The sequence below is a fragment of the Nematolebias whitei genome, chromosome 13, assembly GCF_014905685.2.
Source record: "Nematolebias whitei isolate Nwh7 chromosome 13, NemWhi1, whole genome shotgun sequence".
Lineage (NCBI taxonomy): Eukaryota > Metazoa > Chordata > Actinopteri > Cyprinodontiformes > Rivulidae > Nematolebias > Nematolebias whitei.
The window spans coordinates 31,096,929-31,118,985 of record NC_056510.1 but is presented as its reverse complement, the minus strand read 5'-3'; the positions used below and the strand labels follow the sequence as shown (position 1 = coordinate 31,118,985).

Sequence of the window (22,057 nt, the reverse complement as noted above, 5' to 3'; positions counted from 1 at the left end):
TGGCTCCTGAGCTAGTGGGAATGCTGTCTGCTCTGTGATACAGAGTCCTGATGACTCCTAACTTTTGCTCCAAAGGGTGATGGGAGTCAAACTGCAAATACTGGTCTGTGTGGTTGGGTTTGCGGTACACCTCAGTTTGCAAATGTCCTCTATCAGAGACTGAAACCTCACAGTCGAAGAAAGCCAACCTGCCATTTTTTACATCTTCTCGTGTGAACTTGATGTATTTATCCACAGAGCTGATGTGGTCAGTAAAATGTTGGACTTCCTGAGATTTGATTTTAACCCAGGTGTCGTCAACATACCTGAACCAATGACTTGGTGGTGTCCCTGAAAAGGACGTCAAGGCTCTCTTTTCTACCTCCTCCATGTACAGGTTGGCAACAATAGGAGAAACTGGAGACCCCATAGCACACCCATGTTTCTGCCTATAATATTGCTCCCCATATGTGAAGTAGGTTGACTGCAGGCACAGTTTCAAGAGTTGACACAGTTGTTCTGTGGAAAGTGTGGTCCTGCTGCTCAGAGTGGTGTCTGATTTTAATTTTAAACTGACCTCCTCTACTGTATCATCAACAGGAATGCATGTAAAGAGTGATGTGACATCAAAAGAGACCATTGTTTCATCAGTCTCCATGATGACATCCCTCACCTTATCCACAAAGTCCATGGTGTTCTGTATGTGGTGTTCTGAGCTGCCAACTAAAGGGATGAGTACAGATGCAAGATATTTGGAAACATTGTAAGTGACAGAGTTAATCATGCTAACAAATGGTCTTGAAGATGTTCACATCCTGGACAGAGAGGAACGATGGTTTGAGAGAGAAGTAAAGGAGGCCATCTTTGTGAAAATAAATCGTCCATCGTTAAACAGGGGTGGAGGCCTCCGGGTTCAACTGTCCCCCTCTTACAATGCTGAGATTGCTAGTATCACTCAGCCCTCTGTGAACAGTAAACAGCCATCAGTGAGCTAATGATCCATTGTTAGGCTGATGGTCCTTCTTGAGCATGTGATCAGCTGGTTTTGGTTGTTAGCAGCAAAACTGGTTGATCCACTCTGAGACGGTGCTATTTAAGAGACTGAGCTGAATACAGCTCCTCAGACTGAAGAAGTCTCTCGGATGAGAGATGAAACGTTTCTACATTTTTTTGTTGATTTGCTTTGTTTTGTTTTTTTTGAATGTCCAGAGGACCAGATTTAACTTTTTTAGATTCCTTGATTGTAGATAAAACCAGCACTAGCAGAATCCAAAAAGCAGGAACCAGTTATCGTGAATCCAATTAAATATGTGTCCTTAAAATCCACAGATGGCAACAGAGATAGACACATCATCAAGTTTTCCAGTCTATGAGATATCCAGCTGCGCATGTGCCAACAGGGTAAATCGGCTTGCCCAAAGCCTGTCTTCTCTTCGAAGAAATGTTGTAAATTGAGTTGAGGGACCAACTGGACAAAACAAGTCCATAATTATGGTTCGGAAGAAATGCAAGAGTCTCACAGCAATTTCACAGACAGACAGAGCAGCAAAGCAAAGAGGAGAGGGAGGGAGGGAGAGAAGCATCCAATCTCGTGGGGAGCGAGTGGTGAAGGATATTTGCACTGCGGCCAAGTGGTCAACATCCTGTTCATTTATTCGCTTTTATTTACGTGATGTGTCGGATTGTTCCATGACACATTCTGTCCTTAGTGCCTTGACAGAATGAATATTGTTGTTTCATGGAATCTCATTTAAACTCACATCTGACTGCATGCATTTACAGTGTGAGATGTTGTAATCAGTCACAGGTTATGACTGTTGTTCTTATTCTATGGTCACTAATCAGTTCATGACTTCTGTCAACAATCAGTTCATTTGATTAATAATCAGTTCACTTATTATTAATCTGTTCATGTTGAAGAGCCGTGGATCTGCTCTGTTCACGGCCCTTTTCAGCCTCTCCTCTTTCCCGTTGAAAACTTTTTCGGGGCGTTCATGCAGTCGGAACGCGTAAACTACGCAGCGCGCGTCTGTGCATGATACATGGTACATGGAGAGCTGAGTGACAAGATGTTTTTTGGGGGCAAGCGGGTGCATCCTATGGTGTTCGAATGGACCCAGTGAGGCGGGGACCAAATCAAGCTTCGTCTTTAACCCACCAGCGACAGCTCTTAAAGGGCGAAGCTATACGAAATAGAACGTTGTTTACGTACTGTAACCCCAGATTCTATGAGTATAGGCGTAGCCCTTTAAGCGTCGGGCCTCACTGGCTCCTAAATGGCTGAAGAAAAAGCTATTTGGGAGCCGATTACCCGCTCTTAACGTAATTTATATGGACCGGGTGGGGCTCACACAAGAGGTGGGCGTGGACTAAACTTTTCAGTGCGGTGCTTTGCATGACGGGATAAACCCACCAGCGACAGCTCTTAAAGGGCTACACCTATACTCATAGAATCTGGGGTTACTGTACGTAAACAACGTTTTGTGTTGTGTGTTTCCTTGACTGATGAAGCCTTCTGGATCGAAGGCGAAACGTTTCAGCACAAAAAAGAAACTGTCCAGATGACCTTACTGAAAAATGTTGGCTTTAACCATAAAGTTTCTTGCTTTTGATCACCCAATGTCTTTTCGGATGCCTTGTTTGGAGAAGTCCTCTTTGCTTCATAAACAACCCACCAGCTCCATGGGGCTGTGAGTGTACCACTGTCTGCTTCATAGAGTGAGTTTAGAGGGATGTGTATGTGTTTGTGCCTGTAAATTTGATGTTTTGTGTTTGGACAGGCTCTGCCCAGAAGCCTCAACTAATAATCCTAAGAACACAACAATAACCAGCAATGTGTACAAATATATGTATATGTTTATTCTGTAAATATTGTATTCCTGTAGAAAAATAAAATTTAGACAGAAATTATTATAACTTGTGAGAGTTTCAATAACTTCTATTCACTTTTCTATGATATATTTTTCTATAAAAATATATTTTTGTGCACTGATGTATTTTTATTCTCACCTTTACAAACCTCTCCACTCATGTCTTCACACTGACGGTCATCACACTCACAGTTTTTGCCATGAACTCGATTGTCCCCCGGTGGGTGGCAAGTGCACTGTCCACACTGGCATTGACCTAAAAAACAGAGACATTTCTTTACCTCTAAGCTAGGTGCCCTAGACATTTTTTAAAAAGGTACTATTTTTAAGTTTATTCAACTCACAGTTCAAGAAACCAAGTTGCATACTTTCCATCTTCACGTGTGAAAATATATTCTAAGACTGATTTAATATCAAGAAAAGGCACAAAATCTCATATGGATGTAATAACAAACATTGACAGCTACACAAATACTAACACACACACACACCTACGCACACACACACACACACCTCTCAAGATGTTGCTATTCCACTTCAATCAATGAGCTGCCAAGGCCATTGAGAGGGTTACTGAGTGAACTTGCTAACGTTGAACCTCATTAAAAAAACATGATCTATGCTAAGCCAACACTGAAGTTATGCAGCACATCTGCTTAGCTACCATTTTAACAGGCATAGTATAATACATATTACAACAGATAGCACACAGACAGATAAGAAGTATTTCCAACGTGCAAAACTTGTGAAATCTTTAGAGCTAAAAGATTTTCTCCACTAATTACTCAACAAATACCCAAATCTTTCTTGTGTTTGCCTTTTTTTGTTGTGTTGTGATCTTCTTTAATGAAACAGCCAAAAATAGAAGGAAGGCCCACAAACCCGACAACTGTGTACCAATTTATAATGTGTCTCAAATGATATATTTTTTATTTTTAATAATTTTCTTACAGTGCCTCAGCGAGCAGGTCCCCGGTTCAAATCCCGGTCCAGGGGCCTTTCTTTGTGGAGTTTGCATGTTCTTTCCGTGCATGCGTGGGTTTTCTCCAGGTACTCCAGTTTCCTCCCACAGACCAAAAACATGCATTGGTAACTCTAAATTGTTTCTAGGTGTGAGTGAGAGAGTGAATGGTTGTTTGTCTCTATGTGTCCCTGTGATGGACTGGAGACATGTCCAGGGTGTCCCCTGTCTCTCGCACAGTGATGGCTGGACATGGGCACTGTGATCCCCGCGACCCGAAAAGGGAGAGGCGGGTAAAGATGATGGATGGATGGATGGATGGAAACAAGAAAATCTATAGTATACAAGAGTTAAAAAGAAGAAAACTTGCTGCTGGCAAGGAAAGCAGGATGGATGGAGCAAGTTTTGTCAGGAGAACTATTCAAAAATGTAATTCTTATTGTGCATCATTGCAACCAAGATATCAGGAAATACCTACTTGTTTTTCAGAATGTAGTTCTACAAATTATTAAATTATTATTACTTTTTTTTAATGCCTGAACTGAGCGCATTTTCCAAAGCACGGACACACAAAATAAATAAAAAGAAACAATGAAAAATCAAAAAGTGAAACTTTCTGTTTTACAAAAATATGAAAACATTTTATGAAATATCTTGAGCAAAGGCAAAATAAGATTCAAACAAATTTTGATCACTTTTCAACACTAAGAGATGCTTTGTAGTCAGCAAGAACAATAAAAAAGACAAACCATACTGTATGCCATGTTTGTTTTGATTCATTAAACTTGGTGTTTGTTCTGTGTGCACTGTGCAGTCACTACTAACTGAATATTTTTCATGTTTGTAGCCTTGCTGGGTACATTTTGTGACTGCAGCATTAAATAACGCCTGAATTGTACCCATGATGAGAACTTTCCTGGGATTATTTTCCGATGACTCACTTAGTGGAATTAGTGGCGACAATAAATAGTGTTGAAGACATTTGCAAGACTGAAAACAGCCTTCGATGTGTTGCTCGTATCAGATTACTGACACTTTTTCTGTCCACACATCCAAATGTGCACACGCACAAAAACACTTATGGTGATCTCTCTCCCTGCTTTCCACACAACATAACGCCATCTGCTCTGAGAACTCAGTTACCCCAGTAACTGGTAATGTCATTACACCCTTGCCTTATCGATTAACTCTGTGGTCGTCAAACCTCACCATCAGTCTGTGAGTTAGTGTTTGTTTAATTTGTCATGCTGTTTTAGGTGCGTGCCATTTCATTGACTTTAACTGGGGGGGGGGGGGGGGGTACTGTGTGAAAAACTAAGTTTTGCCATATTTAAGAGAAAAGGACAATGCTTAGTTATTGGTATAAGTTCACAAATTGTTGACTGTGGACCTGAGCCAGAACCAAATGAAGATGAGACATAAAACAAAGTTGCTGTTGTCTTGATTGGGTGGACTTTTACAGGTTCATATTACATGTGGAGTGTTCAAATCTGGTCATTTCATATGTTCAGAAACAGTAGTAAATATTCAAAACAGCTATGTAAGAATATTTTAGTACAGCAAATAAATTATCCAAGATAGAAAAGATATTTTCTACCTCGTTCTGTCATATGTCAGGTCCCTGACAGATTTTCAAATGTTCATGTTTCTGATTAGTCAACACACAATTATTTATTATCTACTGTATTAAAATAATGCTGTTGTGTGCATTTTTTGTGTTAACATTTTAAAAAATAACTAAGAATTTAACCAAGCTCCAAGGATTAATGTGTTTACAAAAATGTGTGTGTGCTTATGGAAATTGCATGCCCATTGTTAAGCCATAATAAATGCCAACATTGTGCTTCTGTTACCCCAAAATACTAATTTGCAGTGTTTTTAGAAGGCTTTCTGAGTAACTATAGTTCTTACCTTGCACATTTCTGATATTTTCTTGATATTTTTAAGAACTAAACATCTGTTTGACAGTTCAAGCCATAGCTGCAATCTTTCCCATATATCAACAGTGCACATGACAGCACACACAAAGTTGGTTACGTACTGTAACCCCAGATTCTATGAATATAGGTGCAGCCCTTTAAGGCTATCGCTAGTGGGTTTATCCCATCGCTCGCAGCGCAGCGCTGAAATCTTTAGTCCACGCCCACCGGCTGTGTGGGCCCCACCCCCGGTCCATATAAATTACGGTAAAACCGGGCAATCGGCTCCCAAATAGCTTTTTTTCTTCAGTCATTTAGGATCCAGTGAGGTCCAGAGTTTAAAGGGCTGTGCCTATACTCATAGGATCTGAGGATACAGTACGTAACCAACGTTCTATTTCGTATAGGCTTCACCCTTTAAGGCTATCGCTAGTGGGTTAAAGGCGAAGCAGATGTAGTCTATGCCTCACTGGGTCCATTCAGACACAACATGAAGCACCTGCTTGCACAAAAAAAGAGAAAAAATCATTTAATCACTCAGCCTTCTGTGTGCGTAATTACACGCTGCGTAATTGCGTGTACCGGAGAAAAGATCTCTGGTAAAGAAAAAGGCTGAGATAGCAGACCTGCTGCTGTGAATAGGAACAAGGGAGGATACGAAATGTAACAGTGTAACGATGAACAGAGCAGGCCAACGGCTCCTCAGGATGAACCGATGAACCGATTAATAATGATAAAATCAGCAGTCATGAACTTGTGGCTGATAATAAATATCTCACACTATGACTGCTTGCAGGCAGGTGTGAGCTCAAAAGTGAGGATCCATGAAACGAATAATAATCATTCTGTCAGAACCCTGAGAACAGAATGGGTCATGGAGAAAGTAGAAACATCACGTAGATAAAAACAAATAATTGAACATGGCGATGACCATGGGCAGCCGCCATACAAATATCCTCCACTGTCATCCCTCCATGCAGAGCCATAGAGGATGAAAATCCTCTGGTGGAATGCGCTGAGATTCTCTGGAGGATCCAGTCCAGATTAACTGTAAGCTTCAGAAATAGCCTCACACAACCAGTGTGAGAGGCACTGGGTGGATAGAGGGCGTCCTGAAGAGCTGTCCCTGTAATGCACGAACAGCCACTGAAAGTGGTGCAGTGCGGCCGTGTGCACCACGTAACACGAAAGCACACGCATGGGACAGAAGGAGGTGAGATGTTGCTTCCTCCTCAGAATTATGAGGAAGAGGATAAAACCCATACAAGGTTATCACTCTCGATCTGAATGAGCTTGTGATGTTTTTCAGAGCAGGGTTAAAACGCAATACAGCTGAACTGCCATCAGCTTGAATTCTGAGACATGAGGGAGCAACAGAGAGAGCAAACAAACACTCACTGTCTTTGCCGACATCAGAGCTAACAGCAGGGCTGTTTTAAATGACAGAAATTTAAGTAAAACCTGATCTAAAGGCTTAGAAGGAGCTTTGATCAGAGCTTGCAGGACCAAAATTAGGTCTCACTGTGGAACTAGTGGACATGACACAGGTCTGTGTCTCTGTACACCTTTCAGAAAAACGCTTCATCAGTAGGTGGTTAAGAACTGTTCTGTCACAGAAAAACCTCATGACAGGAAGAAATAGCTGCAGCATAAGTTTTAATTGTGCTGAATGCTAAATTTCTGTCCATCAGTTGCTGTAGAAATGACAGCACACCACCTAGTGGATATGAGATGGCCTCCACACCTTTCTCTGTGCACCAGCGCTGAAAAACTGTCCACTTGATGTATACAGCGTTGTGGTGGAAGCAGCTCAAGCACCCTGAAATGTATGTACCACATCCTGTGGGAGGTCCATCTTTTCTAAACGGATCCGTTCAGCGGACAGACCCAAAGATGCTGATCTATTTCTGGGTAACTCTTGATTGCTCTTCCTGCCTGGAGGAGAAAAATGCACCATTAAGATCTATGGAGGTGAACCAGTCGTTCTGGTGAAGTTCTCCAGCAGCTGTTTGATTGTGAACATGTGGACTTGTCTCCCCATGATTGAACTGTTGAACTTGAACAGGTCGAGAATGGGTCTCATCCCTCTGTTTTTTTTTCAGAACCAGGAAGTAGTGGGAGGGAAAAAAAAAGTATTTTCCTCTCTGTTGGGAACTCTGGAAATCACATTTTAATCATCAGAAATTCCTGAACTTCTGACTAGAGAGACAAGCTCTATTCTGGAAAAGACAGAAACGTCTCTACAATCCCTCTGAACATTGGGGGTTGAGCTGCGAACTGCAGCGTGTAACCCCTGCTGATCAGACGGTCCGTCCATCTGTCCAGGGAACACACTCGCTGCCACTCTGAGTAATGCTTGGAGAAGGGGGATGCATTTTGTGTTGTGTTGTGTTTCTCATGAACGTCAACCAGACTAAAAACCCTTACTGCCATCACTCGCTCCGGAGATTCTCCGAGGGGAACCCAAGGGGGGCTCCGACAGAAAAAAGGCTTTATGTGTGCCTCTGTGCTGAGCCCAGGCTGAGGTCTCACATTAGAGCTGAGGTGAGCTGCCACGCACTAAGAGGAGGCGTGAACACTTTCTGAGTGAGACGTCGTTTTGGTGGAGGCTGCAGCTGTCGTGGAGTAGACCAACAGAGCGATGTTGTTGTTCACCGCGACTGCCTGGGATGTGCACTGGTGAGCTCGGTTGGAGAGATTTGTAACACTCTGGTCATGCTTCCCTGGAGAGATAGTTTGCCGGTCCATCCTGGAAGCTTTTGCCCCAAGCGCCTCTGCCAGGCTTGGCACCGGGGGGAAGGGGGGGACTGAGAGAAAAAACACTGATCGGTAAAACCCTCCACTCTGGAGATGCAGGCAAAGGTAGAGAAGGATGTCTTCAGCTTGCCGGGCCCAGCTGCAACTTCATTCCAGTGTGACGTCAAAGCTGAACAGCGAGGCCAGATGGGATCAGGACGACGAGCCGGGGCGGAGCCAAACCTTCCCACTAGGTCATCCAATCAGGGTGGAGGGAGGCGAGGGATGGAAAAGTCCCTTTGTGTTAGCAACCTCCTAGATTATGCCTGGCAGCTCCGAGAGGAGGGCACCGAAGGCTGGGAGCGGTGTGGTCGCCAACGTGGGAAGACCCGAGGTGGTTGAGCATCTGCTCTGTCACTCTTCTTCTGTCACTATGCTCTCCAGGAGGGAAGGGGCAGCGAGGTTGTTTCCAGCATCGCCTTTCTCGGAGGAGTCATTAGATTCACTGCGTGACTCTGAGTCAAAGAAAGGCGCTGGCATCGTCCCGCACATAGCTTCCCGCCATGGAAAAACACTCAGCGGAGCTGCTGCCCGCATCACCTTTTTCGAGGGAATCATCCTATTCACCTCAAGGAAAAAAACGTTAGAAAAGGTGATAATGTCGTACAGCGAGTAGCAGCCCGCCACGGACAAACACTCAGAGGAGCTGCTGCCAACAATGCCTTATTCGAGGGAAACATCCGATTCACTGCAAGGAAAACAAGTTAGAAAAGGTGGTGGCATCGTCCAGCGAGTAGCGGCCCTCAACAGAAAAAAACACTCAGCGGAGCTGCTGCTAACATCGCCTTTTTCGAGGGAATCATCCGATTCACCGCGAGGAAAAAAACGTTAGAAAAGGCGATGGCATAGTCTAGCGGGTAACGGCCTGCCACGGAGAAACACTCCTCGGCACTTACCTTGAACAAGGCTGCTCGTCTTTGCTTCTCCTCGGGAAGGAAGAGCTCACCGGGACAGCAAGAGGTTGGTGTGGTGGAGACCCAGGCATCCTTATCAAAGGTTGTGCCGGTCATAGCTGGACATCTTTTCCTTCTTCGTTCTTCTGACAGTGCTAGCTAGCTGGTTGAAGAAAAAATGGAAGCCGATTGCCCGGTCTTACCGTAATTTATACGGACCAGGGGTGGGGCCCACACAGCCGGTGGGCGTGGACTAACGTTCTCAGTGCTGCACTGCGCGCGACGGGATAAACCCACTAGCGATAGCCTTAAAGGGTGAAGCCTATACAAAATAGAACAGACAAACTGACAGACACGTTTAAAGTACAAACCTAGTATTTATAGAAGCATGGTTAAGTTTGTGGATTGATTAGCATTAGTATTATATTTTTGAATATTGTGCAAGGCAATGTTTTGAAAAACCTTCTTAACATGTCAAAAGACTATGAAACATTGGAAAGGTTTTGTTTAACATTAGGATGTGGGAGCACAACTGCAGTAACCTTGGCAACTGAAGGATACCTCGTCCGTTGCAGGGTAAATTTGATGCTCCTCTGCATTTCTTCAGACTGCTCTCCAAAGACAACGAACAACTCAAAAGATGCTCACACTTCTTTCCTGTCCAGCCATCCTTGCAGTCACACCTTCCGCAATTACACTGACCATGACCTGCCAAGAAAGAGAGTTGGAGGATGCCCAGAAGAGAAACAAAGGGGTGGATTTAAGCAATCAGAAATTAAATAATTCTATCCAGGACAGAAAAAGAAACACATTATGTGAGATTGATTGGTCATAGAAGTGAAAAGGTGCCAAATTAGTTGGCAAAGAAACTTATTTGGCTTAATGAATGCCTGCTTTGCTATCTTTTTCTGAATTCTATAAAAAAGTGCAGATGTTGTCATTAACTCATACACGTTTGTCCTTAATTTATATGAAAAACTTGCTTCAGTGGGAACAAAGTTGCATGACAGTATTATTAACAAAAATGTAGATTGGATTTGAACATACAGAAAAAAAATATTGTTTACTTTTAGAAAACAATACATCTCATCAAATGCTAATTAAAAATCTCAAAACAGTTTCCATTTTAAAGCAAAGGCAGAGTTTACTATTTTAGCCAAGATTAATATCACTGTCATCTGTACAGCCTATGATAGGATCTTGAATCCAGTTAAATGGAGTTTAAAACCTGAAAGCATTTTTATTAACATTGCAGCATTCTGACCTGAGCAGTAATCATCTGTGTATCGATCATATGTTGCATGGCAGTTCCTCTCATCGCACTCACAAGTGTCTCCATGAATGTCCCCCCAGTCACCAGAGGGATCCACATCATAGCAGGTACACTCCCCACAAACACATGTCCCTGATGACCACAGGAACAACAAACACATAAACCAATATAAACTAAGAAATATGCTAAACACTAATTGTGCAAAACAATACACCGAACAACAGCAGCACAAACATGAGTCTGTATGAGTAGATGAGGACAAAGGAATAGAGCAGCATGGATAATAATCAGCAGCATGAGATCAACAGTATGGATAATCAGCAGCATGAGATCAACAGTATGGATAATCAGCAGCACATATCACCAATCAAAGTGGCAGTGATTTTTTTTTTTCACATTGATTATCCTGGTTATATTTTCATCAGTCTAACAGCTTCAGGGTGGAAGCTGTTCCTCAGTTTAGTGGTTCTGCACTTAATGCTCCACAACTTTATTTTATTGCTGGGTATGTCTTATTAAATATGTACTTACGTTCCTGGATAAAAACTTGTTTTTACTATTATGTCGAAATAACATTTTTTTCATAAAACAACTTTAAATTAGAGTAAATAGCAGAAGCAGTTTCAGCTGCTCATCTCTGCATGGGTTGCCATAGCCAGAGAACTCACAGATGATTTGGCAATTGTTTTACAAAGTAAATTGCTATGTGTTGTCATCATTGTATGTTCCCATACAATGACAAATTTAGTTTTCTGCATTTAACCCATCACATGTGAGGTACACCCAGGTGGGGCAATGAGCAGCTATGTGGGCACACAGGGAGCAATTGGGGATTGGGTTTTCTTGCACAGGGACACCACGGCATGTGGGAATGGCGGGGAGTCGAACCGCAACTTTCTGGTCCCAAGTCGGCTGCTTTACCTCTACCACATGTCGGCCCCTTTTATGCCAGATATTCTTCCAGAGGCATCCTGAGACTGAACCTGCAGTCTCAAAATGATAAGACAGCAGCACTGACCACTGAGCTAAGATGGCCTAACTATAGTGAGTTAGAATAATTATTATTACAGTTCTTTATCTACGTTTCAAACACAAATCTCAAAAACCAGCAATGTGAAATTAAAGATAAAATTGTTCAAATTTAGATTGAATCACTCTTTCATTCTTCTTACAAAGATGACTTTTTGCTTTTCTTAAAATTAAGCAAAAGCTGCAGTCAAAATGGTTAATGCTGATTTCCATCCATCCATCCATCCATCCATTTTCTTCCGCTTATCCGGGGTCGGGTCGCGGGGGTAGCAGCCTAAGAAGGGAGGCCCAGACTTCCCTCTCCCCAGCCACTTGGGCCAGCTCTTCCGGGGGAATCCCGAGGCGTTCCCAGGCCAGCCGAGAAACATAGGCCCTCCAGCGTGTCCTGGGTCTTCCTCTGGGCCTCCTTCCGGTGGGACGTGTCCGGAACACCTCACCAGGGAGGCGTCCAGAAGGCATCCTAAACAGATGCCCAAGCCACCTCAACTGGCTCCTCTCGACGTGGAGAAGCAGCGGCTCTACTCTGAGTCCCTCCCGGATGATCGAGCTTCTCACCCTGTCTCTAAGGGAGAGCCCAGACACCCTGCGGAGAAAACTCGTTTCGGCCGCTTGTATCCGAGATCTCATTCTTTCGGTCACAACCCAAAGCTCGTGACCATAGATGAGGGTGGGAACATAGATCGATTGGTAAATTGAGAGTTTCGCCTTTTGACTCAGCTCTCTCTTCACCACTACAGACCTGTACAGCGCCCGCTTCACTGCAGACGCGGCACCTATCCGCCTATCGATCTCACGCTCCATTTTTCCCTCATTCGTGAACAAGACCCCAAGATACTTGAACTCCTCCACTTGGGGTAGGACCTCCTCCCTGACCCGGAGAGGGCACTCTACCCTTTTCCAGCTCAAGACCATGGCCTCGGATTTGGAGGAACTGATCTTCATCCCGGCCGCGTCGCATTCGGCTGCGAACCGCTCCAGCGAAAGCTGTAGATCATGATCTGATGAAGCCAATAAGACCACATCATCTGCAAAAAGCAGAGACACAATCCTAAGGCCACCAAAACGGATCCCTGCTGATTTCCTCTGTTTCAATTTTTTTTCTTATTGATCTCACTCACTAGTCTTTCTAAATGTCCAACCACAGGGATCAGCTGAGCAGCAGCCACTGGAAATCCCATTTTCTCTTATCCGAGATGACAGAATGCAGGGAACTCTGGGAGAGCCGGCCAGCTGGCAGAGCCTGCGGGCTGAAGCTGTCTCATGTCAGGCTCATGGCGGTGCATAGACTCCATTATATAACCTCAGAGCCCTGGATTAATACACCTATACATTTTCTGTCTGACACAATGTCACAACCAAGCTTTATCTGAGCCATTCAACACACTTTAGATGTACATAAATATTCTGTTAACACAAAAAAATGGTGGTGATTAAAGAGAACATTTTACTTAATTTCCCTCCGCTTTTGCCCAAGAAAATCGAGTTTTTCCAGCAACGACCAGCTTTCATCTACACACAAAAAGCTTCATACAGTCATATGCATACAATTATTTTGATTAAGAAAAAAAGAATGGAGTTCTGTTTTTTTTTTTTTTTTTCTTGTGGCACCATGGTGCTGATGTGTTTTATTGTCTGCTGTGAAAGCCAAGCAATCATTCACACTTTGATGGGATGAATCAGAACCATCTGTTGGGAGCTACCAGTCTGATTCACCTTTCACCTTTCTCACCTTTGTCTCAAAGTGTCTGAAGAACATTAAAGTGACTGATGAGATAACATTTACTATCACCGACAATACAAAACACTTCATTGCTCTATATTTATATTGAATAATGGAGGTTTTTTTTTTATCACTGTACCTTGTTTTGTTCAACATAATTGCAATGGTTGTGAATAATGATAATTAAGAAAGTTTCCATTATAAAAAATATCCAAATCATCTGGTGAAAAGAATATACAGTACACATTTGTATTTCTACAATAAAAAAATATTATTTTCGCAGCTTTACAAAGTTAGGTGGTGCTATACCTATATGTGTTATTTTGAAGGTCTCTGGGTTTTGGTCTGAAATTTGTGTTCAAGTTCATGTAATTGCTATTTTTTGTAAACTTTAACTCCACACATTTTGTTTTACCCAAATATTTTGTAAGAAATAACCTGATATTCCTGCTGATAGTGTTCTAGCTGTCCCAGATGTGACACAACTAGATGTTGTTGATATTTGTGCTGCAAAAATGCACCAAGCTCCATGTACGCAACAATGCAATTTGAAATTGACAGTGATGTGAAGGTTTCTTTAAATAAAATCCCATCTTTAAGCCATTAGCTCCTCAATCCAGTTACAATTACACTTTAAATTAAATTAAATTAAACTTTATTTCTCCATATGATGGCGTTTAAAGAGCAGGTAAGATTTTGGTTGCTCATTTTTACAGAACGCCACTTCAAGAAATCTGAACATGTATGAAACATGAACAGATATTTCAACTTAGGGTCATCCCAGCTGTTTTCTCATCAGCTTTTATCATCAGCTCCTTCGGATTGTTTTACATATTAATTTGTAATTTGTTGATCTGCCAAGTTTTCTTTGTTCACAGACAGATTTTTATCTTTCTCCTAATTTTTGCTTAACAGGCCATTTTACAATCTTTGTAGTATTTCACATTTTGTATTGATATCGTGATGCATGCTCAATAATCCAGGTCGAAAAATCTAAAAAAAGTTCAATCTGGTCCTCTGGACATTCAAAAAGTAAATAAATTGTAGAAACGTTTCGTCTTTCATCCAAAATACTTCTTCAGTCTGAGGTGCTGTATTCAGCTCGGTCTCTTAAATAGCACCTTCTCAGAGTGGATCAACCAGTTTGCTGCTGACAACCAAAACCAGTTGCTCACATGGTCAAGGAGGAACATCAGCCTAACAATGGATCATTAGCACACTGATGACTGTTTACTATTCACAGGGGGCTGAGTGATACTAGCAATAACAGCGTTGTAAGAGGGAGACAATTGATCACGGCGGCCTCCACCCCTGTTTAATGATGAACAGTTAATTTTCACAAAGATGGCCTCCTTTACTCCTCTCTCAAACCATCGTTCCTCTCTATTAAGGATGTGAACATCTTCATCCCTGAAAGAGTGACCGCTGGCCTGGAGATGAGTGTAGACTGCAGATTCCTGAGCTGATGATGTTGATCTTCTGTGCTGGGCCATCCTTTTGGTCAGTGGCTTTTTAGTTTCCCCGATGTAAGACTGATCACAGCCCTCCTGACACTGAACAGCATACACAATATTACTCTGTTTGTGCCGGGGGACTGGATCTTTGGGATGAACCAGTCTTTGCCATAATGTATTTTGGGGTTTAAAAGCCACTGGGGCGTTGTGTTTAGAAACTAAACGTCTCAGTTTCTCTGATACTCCCACAACATATGGAAGAACCACTGGTCTGGGTCTTGGTTCCCCCTTTTTACCTGATGGCTGACTGGAGTCATGTTTGGGTTTCTTCTTTGCTTTCAGGAAGGCCCAGTTAGGATATCCACATTGCTCTAGAGCCTGTCTTGTGTGGGATTTCGCCTTCTGCCTGGTTCCTGAGTTAGTGGGGATGCTGTCTGCTCTGTGGTACAGGTCCTGATGACTCCTAACTTGTGCTCCAAAGGGTGATGGGAGTCAAACTGCAAATACTGGTCTGTGTGGGTGGGTTTGCGGTACATCTCAGTTTGCAAATGTCATCTATCAGAGACTGAGACCTCACAGTCCAAGAAAGCCAGCCTGCCATTTTCTACATCTTCTCGTGTGAACTTGATATATTTATCCACAGAGCTGGAGACCCCATAGCACACCCATGTTTATGCCTATAATATTGCTCCCCATATGTGAAGTAGGTTGAGTGCAGGCACAGTTTCAAGAGTTGACACAGTTGCTCTGTGGAAAGTGTGGTCCTGCTGCTCAGAGTGGTGTCTGATTTTAATCTTAAACTGACCACCTCTACTGCATCATCAACAGGAATGCACGTAAAGAGTGATGTGACATCAAAAGAGACCATTGTTTCATCAGTCTCCATGATGACATCCCTCACCTTATCCACAAAGTCCATGGTGTTCTGTATGTGGTGTTCTGAGCTGCCAACTAAAGGGATGAGTACAGATGCAAGATATTTGGAAACATTGTAAGTGACAGAGTTAATCATGCTAACAATTGGTCTTAAAGGTACACCTTGTTTGTGGATTTTAGGTAAACCACACAGACTAGGTGTGGCCTCCCCTGGGTACAGTCTGTGGTACAGAATACGGTCAATAGACTTGTCCTCCTCCAAAATTTTCAGGAAATCTATCAACTTCTTTTGTATCCACTTCCTGATCTCCTACCTGGATCTTCCTGGATCTCTTTTCTCTTTTCATCCACTGCGAGAGGGTGCTATTTATAAGACTGAGCTGAATAGAGCACCTCAGACTGAAGAAGTCTTTTGGATGAAAGACAAAACGTTTCTACAATTCTTTTTTTTTGTTTGTTTTTTGAATGTCCAGAGGACCAGGTTTAACTTTTTTACATTTTGTATTGAGTTTTATTTTTTGGACCTTTCTCACCTCCTCAGTTTTCACCACATTCTATGACAATTTAAGGAACAATCAATACAATATTAAAAAGAAATGGTACAACACCAACCTTTTCAAATTTATCGAAATTACATTACTAATTAAACACTGAAAGATGACTACGTGTGCACACCAACTTTCATTTTGCATTTCAAATATTTTTCACACCTTTTCTGTACAGTAGTGTGTTGTTCTACAAATGAGCTGCAAAATGCTGCAAAATGCTGCAAAATGCGATTTTTAACTAAACAAATTTAAAGCTTACAGTTATCTCAGTTCGTGCGACTTAGTTCGCTGTGGCGACCTCTGAAGAAGGGAGCAGCCGAAAGAAGAAGAAGAGTTAACTCAGTCTGCTTTGGTATTTATATACAATAAAACAAGCGTGGTTTTAGAAAAACAAACTTAAGATCATTTAAAACCTTGTCAAGATCCCTATTCTTGTTCTGTTTTTCTTCCACTAATCACCCTAATTTTCAAGTTGAGTGTGAGAGGGGTGTTCATGTGGCGGTGCTAACTCTGACAGCACTCACAGCAGCTGTCAGCTATGACCGCTGATTACTCCTGCAACATATTTAAGGCTGAGTTGCACCATTATTCTTTATTGAACTCTTAAATGATACTCCATGATGTTCACTAGCCAACCTCTTGAGAAACTGCTATCTAACCTAACCTGTGAGGATTTCCTCCTTGAAATGCCACCTTATCGTGGATCAGGAGTTTGTGCGCCTGAATTATCCTAGGAGCTATGCTGTCGGGGGGAAATGTAATTGCCCCTGGTAGGGTCTCCCAAGGGAGATTTGTCCTAGGTGACAGACCAGAAAAAGAGTAAATCCAAAGACTCAAATGGACAGAAAATAGCAAGGAGCTCTGTGTCCCTTGCCTGGATGTGGGTTACAAGTGCCCCATCCTTGAGCCAGGACTGGGTGAGGGCTCACTGGTGAGCGCCTGGTGACCAGGTCGCTACCCACGTGGCCCAGTCAGGCTCAGCCCCAAGGAGCAACTAGGGTTTGCTTTCCTGTGGGTCCATCACCTGCAGGAGGGACCATACAAGTTGGGTGCATGATGCCATGGGCAGTGGATGAAGGTGGATGCCTAGGCACTCTGACTCTGGCCTAACAAAGCTCTTGGGACATGGATGTGACCTCTCTGGCGGGCAAGGAGCCTGAGCTTGTGCATGAGGTTGAGAGGTAATGAATAGATATAATTGGGCTCACCTTAACGCACAGAATGGGCTCTGGAACCGATCTCCTTGAGAGAGGTTGGACCTTATTCCACTCTGGAGTTGCCCATGGTGAGAGGCACCAAGCTGGTGTGGGTCTACTCTTAGCCCCTCAACTTGATGCCTGTGTGTTGGAGTTTTCCACAGTAGATGAGAGGGTAGCTTCCCTGCGGGGGGAGCTCTGATGGTTGTTTGTTTCTATGCCCAAACATCAGTTCACATTACTCATAACACATTTCTGCTCCAACCTGCCATGTTTCTCTTTTCATTCATGCCCTGTTTTATGTTACAGTCTCTGTAATGCCTATCACTGCACTGCAGCTGCACTTCCTGCTCTGCTCACTTAACCACACCCACTCTGCTGAGTCACTGCAATCAGCCCTCATGCAGCTCACCTGTTGTCACCTGTATTTAAACCCCACAGCCACACTACTCAGTGCCAGATTATTGAAAGCCTCACAGTGAGGAAATGTCCAGCATTCATGACATAGTCTCGTTTGTCTTCCTGGTTTTGACCTTACGCCTGCTCCACGGATTCCTCACCTTGCTCTCTGCCTGTCTGTTTTGAATTATCTGCTCTGCTTATGGAAATGACCTCGACTTCCTCTATAACGACCACGATTTTTGGATCTCGTCTCAAGTTTGGCTTCGGATCTCTGACCACCCGTGTATCGACCTTTTCTGTTTCTCTGAACCTGCCATTTGGATTTCCCTCCTTGCTGCTCACTGCTCAGCTCAGTCTCAAAACCGGTTCATCTTCACCACCGATGAAGTCACCAGAACCATCTCCTTCAATGAATCGCTCCCTCATCTGTCTGTGAAGATTGTGCCGGCCCAAGGACTAAGACCGCCACCAGAAGCAGTTTATTAGTAAATCTTTTAAACCTTCCTGCTGTCTGTGATCTGGTTCGTATCCCTAAACCCGGTTCTTGTCAACTCAGCCCTCTTGGAGTCCTTAGGTGGTGTACTGGATGGTGCTCCTGTCCTGCTGGGGAACTTCACTGCCCTCGTGAGTAATTATAGTGTGACCTGAGGAGTGTGATTGGGAAGAACAGCCTCTCTGATCTGATCCTGAGCAGTGTTCTCTTGACGGACTTCAGTGCTAGTCATGGTTTGTCCATCATGAACACCATATTCAAATATAAGTGTGTCCATAAGTTCACTTGGTACCAGGACAACCTAAGTGATTGAAATGATTGAATTTGGAGTTCTGTCATCTGATTTATTTATTTATTTATTTTTAAACATTTGGGTGAAGAGAGGAGCTGAGCTGTCAACTGACCACCATCTGGCAGTGAGTTGGATCAGATAGTGGAAGAAGATGCCGGACTAACCCATTAGACCTAAATGTGTAGTGAGTTTTTTTTTGTTTGTTTTTTTCTGTGAGTGCCTGGCAGAAGAACACGTCAGAAAAACCTTAATTAAACTCACACCTCTGGGAGAGCTTTAACCACATCCCAGCTGAGGTGGGGGACATTGAGTCTAAGTGGGCCATGTTCCACACCTCATTGTTAAGGTTGCTGCCTTGAGCTTTGGCTGCAAGGTTATTGGTGCTTCTCGTGGAGGCCATGCTCAAACTCAGTGGTGGACACCCCGGGTAAGGGGGGAGGGTGTTTAGGATGCAAGTGTTTACAAATGTAGGTACTGTAAATATAGATGTTTAACAACCCGTTAAAACACACCAAAATGCAGGAAATCACATCTACTTTATTCAAAATTTTCTGGGGAGGACCCCTGTACCCCCTCCACCACCACCACCACCACCAGCTGGCCTGCCTGTTATTTGCATTCCAGCATCAATCGGTTACCAAATTAAGCCCTGGCTAGCAGGTATAATCATTAAACAGCAACACCTAAGGAGAAAAAGCAGGACCAGGTGTGCAGCATCACACACTAAGGAGGGGATGCAAAGAAGACAGAACCTGAAACTACATAAACCTGGAAACAAGAATAAAAATAAATACAATCACAGAAAAACGAATGAGGAAACCCAGTCCTTACACCTACAAAATTAGCTTATGGTGTTTTTTCATCTACTGCTCATTGTTGTACCAAAATGATGCAAAATATATTTTACAAATATTTAACGTGATAACTAGATGGTCCACAATAATTAATTTTAGAGAAATTCACAGGAATCCCTCAAGGTCAATTGAGCCAAGTAAAAGATCTATTTCTGTGACTGCCTGTTTTCCAAGACCTGATGTCTCACAGTACATCTCTTTTTAAGACAGTCTAGTCTTTGTGTTCTCTTTTGCTCTATATTTTTCTTAATATATATTTTTTGTAGTCAAACGAGATAGAGAGAGAAAACATTTCTTTCGGTATGTTGACATTCCTTTTGTCTAAGAATGATGTTTAACACAGATTCTAATCCCACTTTTTAACCTGATAATACATTTTATGATCATTAGTAGTAACTCACGACTTTATGTCATTGCCTACAAAACCGTTCAAACATCTCAAATTTGTATGAAACAAAAAATTCTAACATTACTTGTAAATATCCAAATATTTTAGAGAAAATGTGTCTTAAAAAACCTCAATCCTGCAAGAACTAATATCAAACAATACTGTTTCAGAGTTGTAAAATTTTGGATTAGTTTCAGTGATGAAATTTTAAAAACGTAAAACATTAGAAACATGTCAACAAATCTTTTAAATTAAATTTACAATACAATATATGATACAAATAAAATCTAATGCAAATCTGTGAGTGTAGAAAAGAAAATATATGGACAAAAATACTGACGTTCTCTGGTGTGTTGTTATCATTGTCTTCTTTTAATTATTGGCCTTTATATAAATCTCATGTACATAAATTCTATTCATGAGAAGTAAAGATGAATGATAAGGCGTTTATAATCTGCAGCTTCAGCCTTCACCCTTTATTGAAATTAATCAGTCTTAGGTGAACATTTGGAATTCTGCATCTTCAAATAAATTATAAATAACACTTTTAAATGTATTTAATAAAGGTGATCAATACATAGTGAAAAGTACAAGGGACATATGTAGCCTTTGCCACAGAAAAAGAAAAAAGAAAAGTTTAAATTGTTACCAAAATCAAGCCACCGGAAGAGGATATAAGAATGCGCTTTTCTCAAGACAAGTCAAGCTCTTCCTTAACTCATGCTTCTAACAAGAAATGGAATGAACCCATTTCAACCAGGTTGTTTCCTATTTCTAGTAACACACATTAAACTGGTGTTTGTGATGCTGTTTGTTGTAATGACTGAAGCTGAATATGAGTCACTTCATTGTTTTATGGCCTTTGAAACTAGTTTACTGTGATTAATAGACTTAAATGGCAAAAATGATTAGTCTATGTTAAACAAAAACTGTTTAATAAATAATTTTACCATCACGTAATGTTTTGACCATCATATAAAGTCATTCTGGATAAAATAAGATTTTTAAAAAATCCTATAAAACTATTCTTGTTATACATAATTTAAAAATTGTTAGATAAGAACTTTTCATTCAAAAACAAGACTAACTCTATGCTGATGTCTGAGTGGCTGAACAAACCTCTGTTGCTGCAGATTTTGCCATCTGGGGATATGCACCTCCGCTTGCTTTCCCAAGGGCTGATGTCACACTGAAACTCGCATTTGTCTCCATGCCAACCAGCAGCACAGTAACAGTTTCCACAGTAACACTTGCCATGGCCTGAAAGCATATAGAACAACTCGTAAGTTTTTTGCAGAAGTCTTACTCATTTTAAAGTGATAGCTCAGATTCTTTTAAGTGGATTTCTGTGGAAAGCTTATGAACAGGCAATATCTTACCTGTTGCCAATAGCTTTTTGAAAAATATCAGATTGGAGAAACAGTTCTGATCAGATTACCAGCTAGTCTGAACAGGGTCAAATTCAAAGTAGATGGCTCCTGTACTAACACTGCCACTGCAAGAACTGAGGCCTCAGGTTATTTTTTATACAAGAGCAGAAGGAGGATTAAAAAAACTCAGATATGGAGAGAAAAAAACATGGCTGTTCATGCAAAAGCTGTTTTATAAAACATTATAGCACCTCAATTTTATATTAAATTTATTAACACAGAATTTTATAATATGAAATCGTTGGTTACGTACTGTAACCCCAGATTCTATGAATATAGGCGTAGCCCTTTAAGGCTGTCGCTGATGGGTTTATCCCGTTATGCAGAGCATAAGCACTGAAAAAATTAGTCCACGCCCACCTGCTGTGTGGGCCCCACCCGGTCCGTATAAATTACGTTAAGAGCGGGAAATCGGCTCCCAAAATAGCTTTTTCTTCAGCCATTTAGGAGCCAGTGAGGCCCGACGCTTAAAGGGCTACGCCTATATTCATAGAATCTGGGGTTACAGTACGTAACCAACGTTCTATTTCATATAGGCTTCGCCCTTTAAGGCTGTCGCTGATGGGTTAAGGGCGAAGCGGATGTGGTCCTCGCCTCACTGGGTCCATTCGAACACAGTAAGAAGCGGAAGCTTGCCCAAAAAACGTCTTGTCACTCAGCTCCCCGTGTGCATAACTACGCATC

General features: G+C 42.2%; 1 protein-coding gene across 1 annotated transcript in view; it reads right to left on the bottom strand.

The window, feature by feature from the left end:
- itgbl1 (integrin, beta-like 1) overlaps positions 1–22,057 on the bottom strand; it is a 156,703-nt gene that overhangs the window by 44,631 nt on the left and 90,015 nt on the right. The window contains exons 5-8 of the mRNA XM_037686687.1: positions 21,063–21,203; positions 10,683–10,823; positions 9,980–10,126; positions 2,989–3,105 (exon numbers count right to left, since the gene is read on the bottom strand). Of these exons, the coding sequence (XP_037542615.1) occupies positions 2,989–3,105; positions 9,980–10,126; positions 10,683–10,823; positions 21,063–21,203 (546 nt within the window). The remainder of the gene's footprint in view (positions 1–2,988; positions 3,106–9,979; positions 10,127–10,682; positions 10,824–21,062; positions 21,204–22,057) is intronic.